Genomic DNA, 15,011 nt, shown 5'->3' with positions numbered 1-15,011 from the left:
CATTGTCTGCATACAGAGCACGCATTGTCTGTGTACATTGCATGCATTGTCTGTGTACAGTACACACATTCTCTGTATACAGTACACGCATTGTCTGTGTACAGTACACACATTCTCTGTATACAGTACACGCATTGTCTTTGTACATTGCATGCATTGTCTGTGTACAGTACACACATTGTCTGTGTACATTGCATGCATTGTCTGTGTACAGTACACACATTGTCTGTGTACATTGCATGCATTGTCTGTGTACAGTACACACATTCTCTGTATACAGTACACACATTGTCTGTGTACAGTGCATGCATTGACTGTGTACAGTGCACACATTGTCTGCATACAGAGCACGCATTGTCTGTGTACATTGCATGCATTGTCTGTGTACAGAACACGCATTGTCTGTGTACAGTGCATGCATTGTCTGTGTACAGTACACACATTGTCTTTGTACATTGCATGCATTGTCTGTGTACAGTACACACATTGTCTGTGTATAGTGCATACATTGTCTGTGTACAGTACACACATTCTCTGTATACAGTACACGCATTGTCTGTGTACAGTACACACATTCTCTGTATACAGTACACGCATTGTCTTTGTACATTGCATGCATTGTCTGTGTACAGTACACACATTGTCTGTGTACATTGCATGCATTGTCTGTGTACAGTACACACATTGTCTGTGTACATTGCATGCATTGTCTGTGTACAGTACACACATTGTCTGTGTACATTGCATGCATTGTCTGTGTACAGTACACACATTGTCTGTGTACATTGCATGCATTGTCTGTGTACAGTACACACATTGTCTGTGTACATTGCATGCATTGTCTGTGTACAGTACACACATTCTCTGTATACAGTACACGCATTGTCTGTATACAGAACACGCATTGTCTGTGTACATTGCATGCATTGTCTGTGTACAGTACACACATTGTCTGTGTACATTGCATGCATTTTCTGTGTACATTGCATGCATTGTCTGTGTACAGTACACACATTGTCTGTGTATAGTGCATGCATTGTCTGTGTACAGTACACACATTCTCTGTATACAGTACACGCATTGTCTGTGTACAGTACACACATTGTCTGTGTATAGTGCATGCATTTTCTGTGTACAGTACACACATTGTCTTTGTACATTGCATGCATTGTCTGTGTACAGTACATGCATTGTCTGTGTACAGTACATGCATTGTCTGTGTACAGTACACACATTCTCTGTATACAGTACACGCATTGTCTGTATACAGAGCACGCATTGTCTATACAGAACACGCATTGTCTGTGTACAGTGCATGCATTGTCTGTGTACAGTACACACATTGTCTGTGTACATTGCATGCATTTTCTGTGTACATTGCATGCAGTGTCTGTGTACAGTGCATGCATTGTCTGGGTAGAGTACACACATTGTCTGTGTACAGTACACACATTGTCTGTGTACAGTGCATGCATTGTCTGTATACAGTGCACGCATTGTCTGTATACAGAGCACGAATTGTCTGTGTACAGTGCATGCATTGTCTGTGTACAGTACACACATTGTCTGTGTACATTGCATGCATTGTCTGTGTACAGTACACATATGTCTGTGTACAGTACACACATTGTCTGTGTACATTGCATGCATTGTCTGTGTACAGTACACATATGTCTGTGTACATTGCATGCATTGTCTGTGTACATTGCATGCATTGTCTGTGTACAGTACACACATTGTCTGTGTACATTGCATGCATTGTCTGTGTACAGTACACACATTGTCTGTGTACATTGCATGCATTGTCTGTGTACAGTGCATGCATTGTCTGTGTACAGTACACACATTGTCTGTGTACAGTGCCTGCATTGTCTGTGTACATTGCATGCATTGTCTGTGTACAGTACACACATTTTCTGTGTACATTGCATGCATTGTCTGTGTACAGTGCATGCATTGTCTGTGTACAGTACACACATTGTCTGTGTACAGTGCCTGCATTGTCTGTGTACATTGCATGCATTGTCTGTGTACAGTACACACATTGTCTGTATACAGTGCATGCATTGTTTGTGTACAGTACACAAATTGTCTATGTACAGTGCATGCATTGTCTGTGTACAGTACACACGTTGTCTGTGCAGTGCATGCATTATCTGTAGACACTACACACATTCTCTTACAGTGCACGCATTGTCTGTATACAGTGCACGCATTGTCTGTATACAGTGCACGCATTGTCTGTATACAGAGCACGCATTGTCTGTATATAGTGCACGCATTGTCTGCATACAGTGCACGCATTGTCTGAAGTATATCAGGACTGTCTGTGTGTCACGGTGTGTGTGCTTTATGAAGTATATCAGGACTGTCTGTGTGTCATGGTGTGTGTGCTTTATGAAGTATATCAGGACTGTCTGTGTGTCACGGTGTGTGTGATTTATGAAGTATACCACGACTGTCAGTATGTCACGGTGTGTCTGCTTTATGAAGTATATCACGACTGTCTGTGTGTCACGGTGTGTGTGCTTTATGAAGTATACGAGGACTCTCTGTGTGCCATGGTGTGTCTGCTTTAAGAAGAGTATCAGGACTGTCTGTGTGTCACGGTGTGTGTGATTTATGAAGTATATCACGACTGTCTGTGTGTCACGGTGTGTGTGTGATTTATGAAATATATCACAACGGACTTCTGGCATAAGAGTGACCTGCCTACATTGTTTAATTTTAGAGTTATATTTGTTGTGGCCCGTAGGCCCCCGTCCCTCCTGTTACTGAGGAGGCCATCACTGGAGCAGGGGCAGGTGCCATAACGGTGTCCGCTGGGAGGGTGTAGTTAAATGGTGCGGGTGCTGTCTCCATATAGGTCGGGGGATCAGAAAAGCTTGGAGTCTCAAGGGAGGACTGCTGACTATGAACCGTGGGTGCCTGTTCGATATTTGAGTACTGTGTGAGGTTGCCGTTCTTTGTGGGGTACGGATGTGTTACATTTTGCACGTGGGGTTGGCCCCCTGAGCTCTGCGAGGCCTGAGTCATCGCCCAGCCCTGATGGGGTTGATTGAGGACCCAGCCTCGAACAGGTTGGGTTTGAATCTGTGAAAACAAGAAGTCTTATTTTACACATCCACCAATTATAGTTGTGCATTCATTTTATTTGATAGAGACTTGGATAGTGTTTCATTTAGGGACATGCAGTTAGTATATATACAAACAAAGGTAATTATTTGACAAAATCTTGCTTTTGTCAATTAAGTTGACTTTCAAGTATAGTTGGTTTGGGAGAAAGAAAGAAATTGTTGTCTAAAAAGAGTGTAAAGAGTATTTTCTCTGGCCCAATTTGCCAAGACTCTCCCTAAAATATTCAGTACTATCCGACTTTTGTGAGAGTTTTGGACAGTGGAACTGTAAAAACCACCACGTACAAAACATCGTGCTTTTACTTAAACGCCAGCCACTATACATCGTACATATTCTTAAACGCTGCCACTAAGCACAGGAAATATTCTTAAACGCCTGCCACTATACACCATACATATACTTAAACGCCCGCCACTACACACAGTACATATACTTAAACGCCCGCCACTATACATCGTACATAAACTTAAACGCCCGCCACTATACATCGTACATAAACTTAAACGCCCGCCACTATACATCGTACATAAACTTAAACGTCAGCCGCTATACATCGTACATATACTTAAACGCCCGCCACTATACATCGTACATAAACTTAAACGCCAGCCGCTATACATCGTACATATACTTAAACGCCATCAAACAAGTATTCACGCACCCTTTTACGACCCGAATATTTCTTCAAGAATATTATGAAGATGATCAATGCAGTAGTTGAGATGACCGCCGTCGCGGTCAGACCGATTACCAAGCCGAGCCACCACCGACAGCCCTCCTCCTCATCCTGGTTGTTGCCGCAGTTGTCCCGGGAGTTGCATTTCAGGTCGTCATGGATGCAGCGATTATTATCGCAGTTGAATTGTTTCTTGCCACAATCGCCATCTGAAATGTGGGTTATTGAGCTGTTGAGTCAATCGGGTTCTCACGCACGTTGCAACGTTGTAAATTGAAAGTGTTGCCAGAATTATGAAGAAGTATATCTGTGTGCATGAGTGAGTGACTTGGGTTTAACGCCGATTTGAACAATAGTCCAGTTGTATCACTGCGTGTCAGCTTGATGTGGGAGGAAAACCCTAAGTGATGCAAGTCTCAGGCGTTACCCGTTGGTAAAACCCACGAGAACGGGTAGGGTCCTGACAAACATAGAAACACAATCAGGATTTCAAAGTGAGAGTAGACGAGGAGGATATATCTTTCCAGCATCCACGGGGTGTTAATATGTGAGGAAAACCCAGCGGTCAAACTCTCTAACCAAGAGGTTTACAACTTTAGTGAAACGGGAAGAACGGGCGTGGTGCTGACAGACCAAGAATCATAATCAGAGCGAATCTGGGATTCGAACTCACGACATAATGAAAATGGGACGCGTAAATTGTGGCGAATATAACACCCGGCCCACCTGGTTGAATAAAACATTGCATATGTGAGGGAGTACCACTTATTATCCAACCCTGGCTCCAACTAAATACGTATAATGCATGTTTGAGGGTGTACCACTTATTATCCAACCCTGGCTCCAACTAAATACGTATAATGCATGTGTGAGGGTGTACCACTTATTATCCAACACTGGCCCCAACTAAATATGTTTAATGCATGTGTGAGGGAGTACCACTTATTATCCAACACTGGCTCCAACTAAATCCAACTTGATCTCATCCAAGCGATATCCGCTGTGGGAGCCAGTTTTGGATGATAATACCACTTATCATCCAACGCTGGCTCCAACAAGAGATTATAATGCATGTGTGAGGGAGTACTACTTATTATCCAACACTGGCTCCAACAAGAGATTATAATGCACGTGTGAGGGAGTACCACTTATTATTCAACACTGGCTCCAACTAAAGATGCATAATGCATGTGTAAGGTAATATCATTGAAAAGATATCACTGTCCCGATCACCAAATGGTCGACTCACATAAGCGTTAGCGTGGGGATTGAAAGTCTTAATTTTACCACGCGATTCTCTTTAACTGCATTTACTCTGAAGTACTACGAGTAATTTAAAGAATACATTACTAGTAACTCAGACTAAAGGCTTAGCTGTCCCTCTTGATTCAATGTTAATATTCCCCGCCATGGCTTGGGAATTTCTCGTAGCTCGTAGATTATTCTATAAATATTCGAATTCATTACCTACGAGGGCAAACATAGCGGGGTACATAAAGACAATATGTGCCCTGGGGTCATATCACGTCACGAGACAACAGTGTATTGTTTCCGTCATTCGGGCGGCATTGTTTACGTCATTCGAATCTTATTGTGACGCGAGTTAGAATGACGTCACACTAGAAACGACGTCATAGCTGAAGATTGTTGACGTCATTCGACAAATTGTGGTTCCGCTTTCCTTATAGGTACACACTGAAATTCGTCTCTGTATGTAGACATCTACTTCGGTAATAAATATAACATTATCTTCGTGTTCATGGCATACCATGTTTACGACACCTGTGCCAAAATCCCGGTATTTCCCTTGCTCCCGCTCGGGAAATACCGGAACTTAGACACTCGTGTCGTAAACATGGTATGACATGAACACGAAGATAATATCTTCTATATACATACTCTTGGTCTTGAACATTGTTACCAGGATACTCATCCCTCCGTCATTTCCAACTCCATCACTGAGGAATAGCAAGTTGCCTGTCGAGCCTAGGGTGGTGTATACGTTGTGTGGCTGGACACACACAAATGCATTTATCGCTGAAAGACAATTGAAAAAATACATTTTTCTGCTTACTTGCATATTGTTCATGGCAACACTTATTATTTTCATACAGTATGACAAATGTGTATATAATGATACGTCTGTCCTAGTCTGAGTACAGAACTTGAGAATTTAATTCAAACAAATTACCAGTGCATTTTGCACATGGACTATTTAAGGCAATCTGTATCAAGATAAACGTTTGTAATCATTTCAATGTTTCAGTTTTCAAAACCTGCAAAGAAACTTCATGGCACCTCACCCTTTCACCGAGTCGGGAAGGTGAGACTTAACAGCTGCTACATTCCAATACGTTTTCCAAGGTAAGTATAATAATATAATTCATCTGAGAATTTAACTGAACAGTCATCCCTATTTACTCTAGATTAGTCAGGTCAACTGTGAACCCGTGAATAATAGGTCTTCAGCAACCCATGCTTGCCATAAACTGCGACTATGCCTGTGGTAAGAGGCAACTAACGGGATAGAGTGGTCAGGCTCGCTGAACGTGTTAATGCATGTCATCGTATCCCAAATTCGTGGATCGATGCTCATGATGTCAGTCACTGGATTGTCTGGTCCAGACTCGATAATTTACAGACCGCCGTCATGTAGCGCGAATATTGCTGAGTGCGGCGTTAAACAACAAACAAACAAACAAACACTTCCATGGGATTGTCCACCTCGGTGAGCTCATGGGATTACCGGTGAATACAGTTACCCAAGCGGTAATACACTAATACACATGCGATCACAACTTGATGATTTGATCGGATATTGGACGACGTCATTGTTTAGAGGGAAGTGTGCAGTGAGTTGTTTCCCGTAGATGTAGTTGGGCAACGCAATGAACGCAATGGCCGAACCATCGCTTTCAAAAGAGGGAGAAAAATGACAATTGTTATTGAGAGGAACGATACAGATAATCGACGTGAAAATTGTGAGAATATCCGGGAAAAACCCCCATTCATAAAATGGACTTGTCCGACATTTGCCGAGGTCGTATTGTATTCAGGGAGTCATCATTATTTAATTCAGTTAAGCGTTTTAAAGATTGTACATTAAATTTACATCCTTAAAAAGGCTGTACAAAATGTTGATATCTCATATAAGAAATAAAAGACTCGTGGTCGTTGTTTAGCGTACAATAAAACACTGCGAGGAGAATAAACCACTCGGGATGCGCACCTCATGGTTTATTCTCCCTGCAGTGTTTTATTGTAGGACAATCAACTCCGACTCGTTGTTTATTTCTTAAATATTGTGAATTGTCATGATACCTCATATGCCAATATTACCTGGATCATTCAGATGTGCTTTAAATCCGCGGGGAGTTCAGGTGAGAATATAGGTCTCCACTCATAAAGCTAAGGTTGCTGAGGCAACTAACTGTATTCTAATAATCCCCTGTGTGGAGAAGATGGGATTCACTCACTCACCATCTGGAGCTGTAATGGTATCGCCGTACACACCCATGAAGTCGTTACAAGTGTCCATCTCAACAGACAGGAATTTGAACATCAGTCTGTAGCCTGATCTAGCCACCACCTTGACAAAACAGGTACTGTTGGCAGGGTAGGTATTGAACCTGGATATTTTCACTATTTGTTCCGTGGCATCAATCAAGTCGAAATTGATTGGCACGTAGCACATCTCGTCCATGTACACTGAAAGATAACATACAACATATAATTTGCCAGATTTATATCCGACAGACCCAGATGTTGTGGCTATCACATGGAAGACGTACTTCATTTCGTTCCTACCTGTCCCTTAAACAGGACATTAAGGCAAAATATGCATTATTTCGTAAACGTCTACGATTTAAATTCAATTTTAAATGGCAACTCACATTTAACGACTGTAACAAATCTTGAAATTTAGAAATCAGTTGATAGTTCTATTCTTTCTTCCTGCCGATTTAGAAATTAGAGTTTTTTCTTCTTTTTTTTTAAGCAATGTTTGCTTTGCTACATGATACTGCGATGTTGTTGTGCTGGATGTAAATAATAACGTAGGTGTAGTTACGAAAGAAAATCGAGTATGTAACACTTACAGTACAATAATTAACAAGTTACTCTAATGTCAATAATATAATGTCACTATATCTCATGTTACTTTCAATACATTGTAATTTGTATATGTATCAAGTTTGGGAGACGCATTCAGATAAGCAAGATTTGATTGTTTGCCAATCCCTCCACTTTATGGAAATAGATATGTTAATATGTAATATAACATCCAACTCGGTGCATCTACAATACCGACGTTAATTAAAGGGACGGTAATGTGTCTGTTATACCTAGCTTTGTCTGCTTTTGTGTTTGTTGTTTATAGAACACAAATCGTACAAAATCAGACAAAGCTAGTTCTGATATATGTACTAGTGGATTTTGTGTGAAACAAGTACCGATAATGACGTTACAACCTTTGACAAGGAACCACCACTTCACCAAGGAATGGCATATTGTGTTGAATAACATACCATATTTGCCATTGTGCATATTGATTCATTTCAATGTTTATTGGTCAATTGAAGCCATGTTGCTTCTTTGTGAATAACAATATCAAATATATTTTTAAAGTTTACACGATATACGGCTTTTCCATTGGACGTGAGGTGGTCAAATTACCGCGAAATTGACGTTCATAAGTGTATGAACGACACATACGTTTTTCACGAACCCCGTGTTCTTAAAATGACGTTAACACAGACGGACTACTCCCAAATTTCTGGGGAAAACGCTAGGAATTTCCTAGCAGGAAAACATACAGAAGCGTCATGTAAACCCTTTAATCTTGAACTCATCGTTTCAGTATACATTGAGAAACGTCAGAGAGTTTGACTGAATGATTGTTCTCGAATATCCTTGCTACGGCCCATCCTAATGAACAAAACGAAGAAATGCACACCTAAACTATGGTAGTATCGACTCGAACCGTGTCTGGGCTGATCGTTTGCAGCACTCTATGAATTTACATTTGTGTCTGTTTGACACATCTTTAATCACTATTCAATGATCGGCCAGTTAATCAATAATAACTCACCCATGTAACCGCTCCAGTTTCATTAACAACTTCCGAAATCTTTCCCGTAACGTTATTCGTGTCGGCCATTTTGACGTCTTGTACTTGATGTAAATGCATTGTTACTGAATTACTGAGGTAGTTCTTAAAAGACCTTTCTTATCTTATATCTAATTCTATCTAAGGATGTTATTTGAGTACATTTGTCATGAAGAAACTTCTCGTTTTGAGGAACTATTTTATTCCGCGATACAGCAGGTTGTTGTATGGCTGTCAGTGTTTAAACATGAAGTCACACGCACTAAATACAATGTGGATATATCAAGGTCTACGTCCTTTGAGGTAAAACTAGTGACATAAAAATTATAAGAATTGACTTTCACTTTGTCGCAAGCTCCGACGTTGGTACAGTTTTGCTCTCACTCAATGAAGGTTCATACTCCAATGATCTCACACAAAGTGAAAGTAAATACTTCAGTACAGCACAAATTTCTATTTTCTCATCACCAGACATGTTTATTTTATCGAGTGTTATTTGAACATGTTATTTGACGACACAATAAAAACATACAGTAAACCACGGTTATAACGAACACGCTTTTAACGAACTGACGGATATAACAAACTTACTTTTTTGGTCCCGTCTATTTGCTGTAGTTATGCTGTATATATGCTTATAACGAACTACGGTTATAACGAACTAAAATTAGTAGTCCCTTTGAGTTCGTTATAATTGTAGTTTACCGTATATATTTTTATATTTAAGATAAATGCAGTATTTCATCACTATAGAAACAGATTTATTTCAGTGAGTTTCTCTGTAAGGTTGATAGTTCATACTAAGTCCTTAATTCTCTTTCTTCAAAAGACCACGTGTAATTATAGCATAACAAAAACGGAATTACGGATTTCCCTGCATGTAATTCGTTTTATTTTTTAAAAGTGACGTCATGTTGAGCAGGATCTGCTGGCAGAATATGATACTTGTAACAGCACATCTATATGATATTATAATGAAGACGTCCCAGAGCTAACTGCTTGTAAGAGAACTCCACAATCACAAATCATTTTTCTCGATTTATTTATACAACGAGAAGGATGTACACATTTAAGAACACATCACGTATCGAGCCAGACCCGTAACTTAAAAAGGTTCGCCTGGAAGCAAACGCACAAGACACGAAGAAGTACTTGCAGTAAACCTAAACGCTATCTGACGATTCAACATCAATGTACCTTAAAACAGGGCCTCAGATTTCGTTCCGTTAGTTCTGACGCATGGAGGGGCGGTCGGGTAGCCTTGTGGTTAAAGCGTTTGCTCGTCACGCCGAAGACCCGGGTTCGATTCCCGACATGGGTACAATGTGTGAAGCCCATTTCTGGTGTCCCCGTCGTGATATTACTGGAATATTGCTAAAAGCGGCGTAAAACCAAACTCACTCACTCACTCACTCTGACGCATGGTCCATGCCAGGCCGCGGTTTTCACCGACCGATAAATGCGTTTGTGATGTATTTTCGGAAAAGGTCTCGTAAACATGGTCTCTACTTCTTTACACGATTGTTTTAATGAAGTACATTTATGAATGTAACTTAGAGTGTTTGAGGAATCGAAATATCAAATATATTTAAAATATGACCCATCAGCCCATATCTATAAAAAAAAATGAAACAAGAATACAGTGTTTTGTTTGAAGTGATCTTACAGTGGACTTACCCGTTATATCTTCTGAAGCGGATGATTCACGAATGGAACAAACAAGTAACATCAGGCCCAAGAATCTGGTAAATACCGCCGCCATGTTCGTACGAGTCTTTCAGTATGACACGACCAGCTTAACCTAAAGCACAACGAAATGTAGTATTGTATTATTTAAACATGGAAAGTACCATCAACCGAGAACAAGTAGCTGCACCCACACTGCAAGTGGCGTTTGTGTGTGTTGATAAGGACACGTGTTTCACAATACCTGTGCCGTGTACCTGTTGTTAAGGCAAGGTTACGCTTCAGTTGGTTACAACCATATAGCTGCTGCCCTAACGTATCCATTACAGGTCTATTGTTGGAAGGATCGTTGGCTTACAAAAAGACGATTACGGCGTTTGGATGACTGCCATTGGTTCCTCACATGATTATGATGCGATGGCGTATTTCGCAATGAAAACAAACTATTACTTATATATTGCTCAACCGCTGAATAGGGATATTCAGATGTGTCATTCTATTTAAATATTCACTTGACAGGTAAGAATCATTTTTTTGTATCATGGAAAGATACAACATATCCCTATCACACGTGGAGTAGTATATAAAGTCAAAGCTATACAAGCAGCTGTTCCCGGCCAATGACAAAGCATATAGGAGGCTGACAGAATGAATGGATTAACATTGTTTTACGCCGCACCAGCAATTTTCCAGCTATTCCGACTGACAGAAACGGGCCCCGCTACATATTTGTTTGTTGTTTAACATCGCACTGAGCAATATTCCAGCTACATGATAGCGGTCTGTAAATGGGAGTCTGAACCAGACAGTCCAGTGATTGATATCATGAGCATCGATCTACGCAATTGGGATACCATGACCTGTATCAACCAAGTCGATGAGCCTGGCCAACCGATCCCGTTAGTCGCCTCTTACGACCAGCATAGTCGCCTTTTACGGCAAGCATGGGTTGCTAAAGACCTATTCTACCCCGGGTCTTCGCGGTTCTCAGCTACAGAAAGACTACAGGCTCCAGTCTTTCAGTGTGGAACGACACTACTTACTCCGTTCTGTGTGTACATGACACATTGTCTCTGTGTTATTAGGGTAGTTGTTTAGTGTTAGACTGAGATGTATCATATGATTTAGCAGATGGGCAAAGAGTTTCTCATTTTTTGGTAACATTGACTCTAATTAAATGTGTTAGAACTGCCACTTAACACATGTTCCTTTTAAAGCGTGTCATCGTGAAGAAGAGTGAGTGAGTGAGTGAGTATGGTTTTACACCGCTTTTGGCAATATTACATCAGAGCGGGAGACGCCAGAAATGGGCCTCTCATCGTGAAGAAGAAGAATATTTAACTCTCATAGGTTAAACCATTCACGAGAATCTGATTAACTCCCATGATGTTTTCAGCAAAATAGTGGGATTTGTTTAGAAAAACAAACCACCCATTCACTCATCAAATCTTACCAATAGTTTAGTTCTAAACATCAGAGAGATAATACTAAACGTTCAGTTTCAACTTTTATTCTTGTACTCATCTGTCTATCTGATAGTGCTATATGGTGGTTATGTACAATATGAGAGAGGTTCATGGGCAAAGATGGAATAGCCCAGTGGGTAAAGCATTAGCTTGTGACACCTCGATCCTGGTTCGATTCTCCACTTGGGTACAATGTGTGGAGTCCATTCCTGGTGCTCAAAGCGGCGTTAAACCCAATTCATTTTCTCATGATTTGTTTGTTTTTTTTAAAAGTGGCCCCCTTCCTTCCATAATCATAAGCAATCTCTGCTAAAAGCAGCGTCTATCGTAGATTATATTAACACACTCACTTACTCACTCACTCAATCCCAAACCCACTCACTCCATGTTGGTGCTTTTGGAGAACAGTTCCACTTGCATTTCAGAGCCAGACCCTGGCCATATAAAACTATTTCTCCGGTATAATGTCATCTTTCGAAGCTGTTTTGGGTTCGTGGAAACGCCTACTGTGTCAACATCACTGTATCCATCTGTTCATTCGCGTTTATGATGCAGCAACTACCGGAACCTCTATTTAGGTTAAGACAGTGAAGATATGTTGAATTATTGAAAAGGAACGTGCGTCAGACCGAGAAGTACTGATCTCTGATCGATTTGCACGTTATTCTACTGTTGAGACAGTTTGACGAACTATGTTTGATGGGAGGAGAATCTATGGATGCCAGCTTCTTTATTACGAGGAACACAGCGTTTCGGAGTATATACTTACCCCGGGATCAGGATTGATGAAGGAGAGTTAGTTAAAGTTTTACGTCACATCGGCAGTATCTCAGCCATATAGTGACGAGTGATGAAGGAGAAAGTATGAAATCAAAAGTGTTGTGCTCCTCATAACAAAGTAGCTGACATCCACAAACTCTCCTCCTTATGGGGGGGCGGTCGGGTAGCCTCGTGGTTAAAGCGTTCGCCCGTCACGCCGAAGACCCGGGTTCGATTACCGACATGGGTACAATGTGTGAAGCCCATTTCTGGTTTCCCCCGCCGTCAAATAGCTGGAATATTGCTAAAAGCGGCGTAAAACCATACTCACTCACTCATTCTTCCTTATGGGTATCACTTTAATATGCCATTCACAAACATTATTTTTTTGATTGCATAAATAAGTTTACCTATCGTCCTTAATAGATGTCTTACAATTCATTAAAATCAGATCTTAGTGCTCGCACCCGCTACACAAAGATCTGAGGACATCCCAGGTCATGTCGGAACGACCTATCGTGAACTTTGACCAATGAAATGACTTACAAGAAATCGCCATTAGCCAATCAGAAATTCAAAATTAGAAAACTGAAAAAGAAAAATTCGAGAATGTCTAATAGATGGCCAAAGTTTTTCCCATTGAAGCGTTAGATAAACGATGAATTGGATGAATCAGCCGTACAGCCCGTCGCTCGAATACTGCGTGGTAACTGTTTCGATATTCCATGATTAGAAACACATTCCTAATGCCACTTTACTGGTCTGGTAAGCGACGCTCTGGTTGGTCGGGTGAAAGGTCGTGACTGATAATGGGATGACTTCTTTATGCAGAGACTTCTATTCGATATGGAAAGGGTTTTGTCGCTTTATTTATTATTATTCAGATCTTTATTCACAAAGTAAAAATGTGTTTAGATCCTAAACACAATCTTAGAGACGTTCCTTGTCCCATAAGACACGTTGAGTTCTTAACATGTTTAGGATTAAGGTCTTAACCTGTTTAAGATTGTGTTTAACAGTTAAACGTGTTTAAGCTCTAAATGTGCATACCCGCCTTGGAATTCATCGTAGGTAAATTAAAAATGTGGTGCTTCCTATATCTTTATAGCGTTTAATGGAGTCGCAGAAAGCTATTTTAGCAGTATAAATGAATTAATTTGGGGGTGTTCGGTCGGCGGTAGCTATCGTAGTAATTAGATAATTTTTCATTGTCAGCTTTCTGTATGAGAGAAATACTATAAGCCATACAGCAACAACATATTTAAGAACACATATGCCTTTTAACATCCGCGGGACAAGAACCAGCAAGCTCTTGATTTGTAGCCCTTTGCGCTATTTCCTGGACTAGGAGACTGTTGTCGTCACAAGTGACAGTTTTCCTTGTCACCAATAACTGAGTTTGGTGACTTTGCACATTTTGATGTTAATATTGTACCATGTTTGTTGTAAGTCCTGGCGGTATATGTGTTGTGCAAGTGCCCGTGAACCCGATTTGGACATCTTATTTTAATATATATTATAATCTTATCCATATTTGACTTATTGCCCAATGATATGCACTTTATTGAAACATATATAAATTCTAAACATGTTGTAACGTTATAAAACACGTTTAAACATATTTCTAATTTTAAAACCTGTTTACACTTTACACATGTTTAAAATCATAACCTGTTCAAACATGTTTAAAATAATTTATATAAATGTCTTAACGTGTTTAAATTCTGAACATGTTTAAAATATAGGGATGTTGTGTTTAGGTGGTGTTTAAGCTGTGAGACGACAGCTCATATCATGCTTTAGACATAAATTCGTTTAGATAGGACACACCAAATGTGTATTTCGTTTGGGATTTAAACACATTTCTAATCATTTTAGATCTAAACACGTCTTGTCTGTCTACATTTCGAACACATTTTGCACAGTGTTGCGGCAGCGAGAACTATGATCTGGTTTTAATGAGATTGACTCGTCTTAATCGTTGTCCGAAACGAACACCCACTCATGAATAGTCTGTAATATTTAATATAACAATTTGCAATTATCAAGTGACTAAATTTATGTGGTTTATTATTTCAAGTAAATGAATCTTATACTTGGGCACTTCAGACCATGTGCATTTCATACACATTGTATTTCGTGGAAAGGCACATTTTGCTTACAGCTGAGTGTTTCAATA

At 40.2% G+C, this 15,011-nt stretch overlaps 1 protein-coding gene across 1 annotated transcript; it reads right to left on the bottom strand.

The window, feature by feature from the left end:
* Positions 1–1,850: 1,850 nt before the first annotated feature.
* Positions 1,851–10,820, bottom strand: LOC124125333. Its single transcript, XM_046488659.2, has 5 exons — positions 10,599–10,820; positions 7,295–7,522; positions 5,714–5,851; positions 3,800–4,023; positions 1,851–3,093 (listed from the first exon to the last, which is right to left on the bottom strand). Exons 1-5 carry the CDS (start codon positions 10,681–10,683, stop codon positions 2,734–2,736), a joined length of 1,035 nt encoding a protein of 344 aa, XP_046344615.2. The 5' UTR covers positions 10,684–10,820; the 3' UTR covers positions 1,851–2,733.
* Positions 10,821–15,011: the final 4,191 nt, after the last annotated feature.

The sequence above is a fragment of the Haliotis rufescens genome, unplaced genomic scaffold (assembly GCF_023055435.1).
Source record: "Haliotis rufescens isolate VD_foot unplaced genomic scaffold, xgHalRufe1.0.p SCAF_17, whole genome shotgun sequence".
Lineage (NCBI taxonomy): Eukaryota > Metazoa > Mollusca > Gastropoda > Lepetellida > Haliotidae > Haliotis > Haliotis rufescens.
This window is presented reverse-complemented; position numbering and strand designations above follow the sequence as displayed.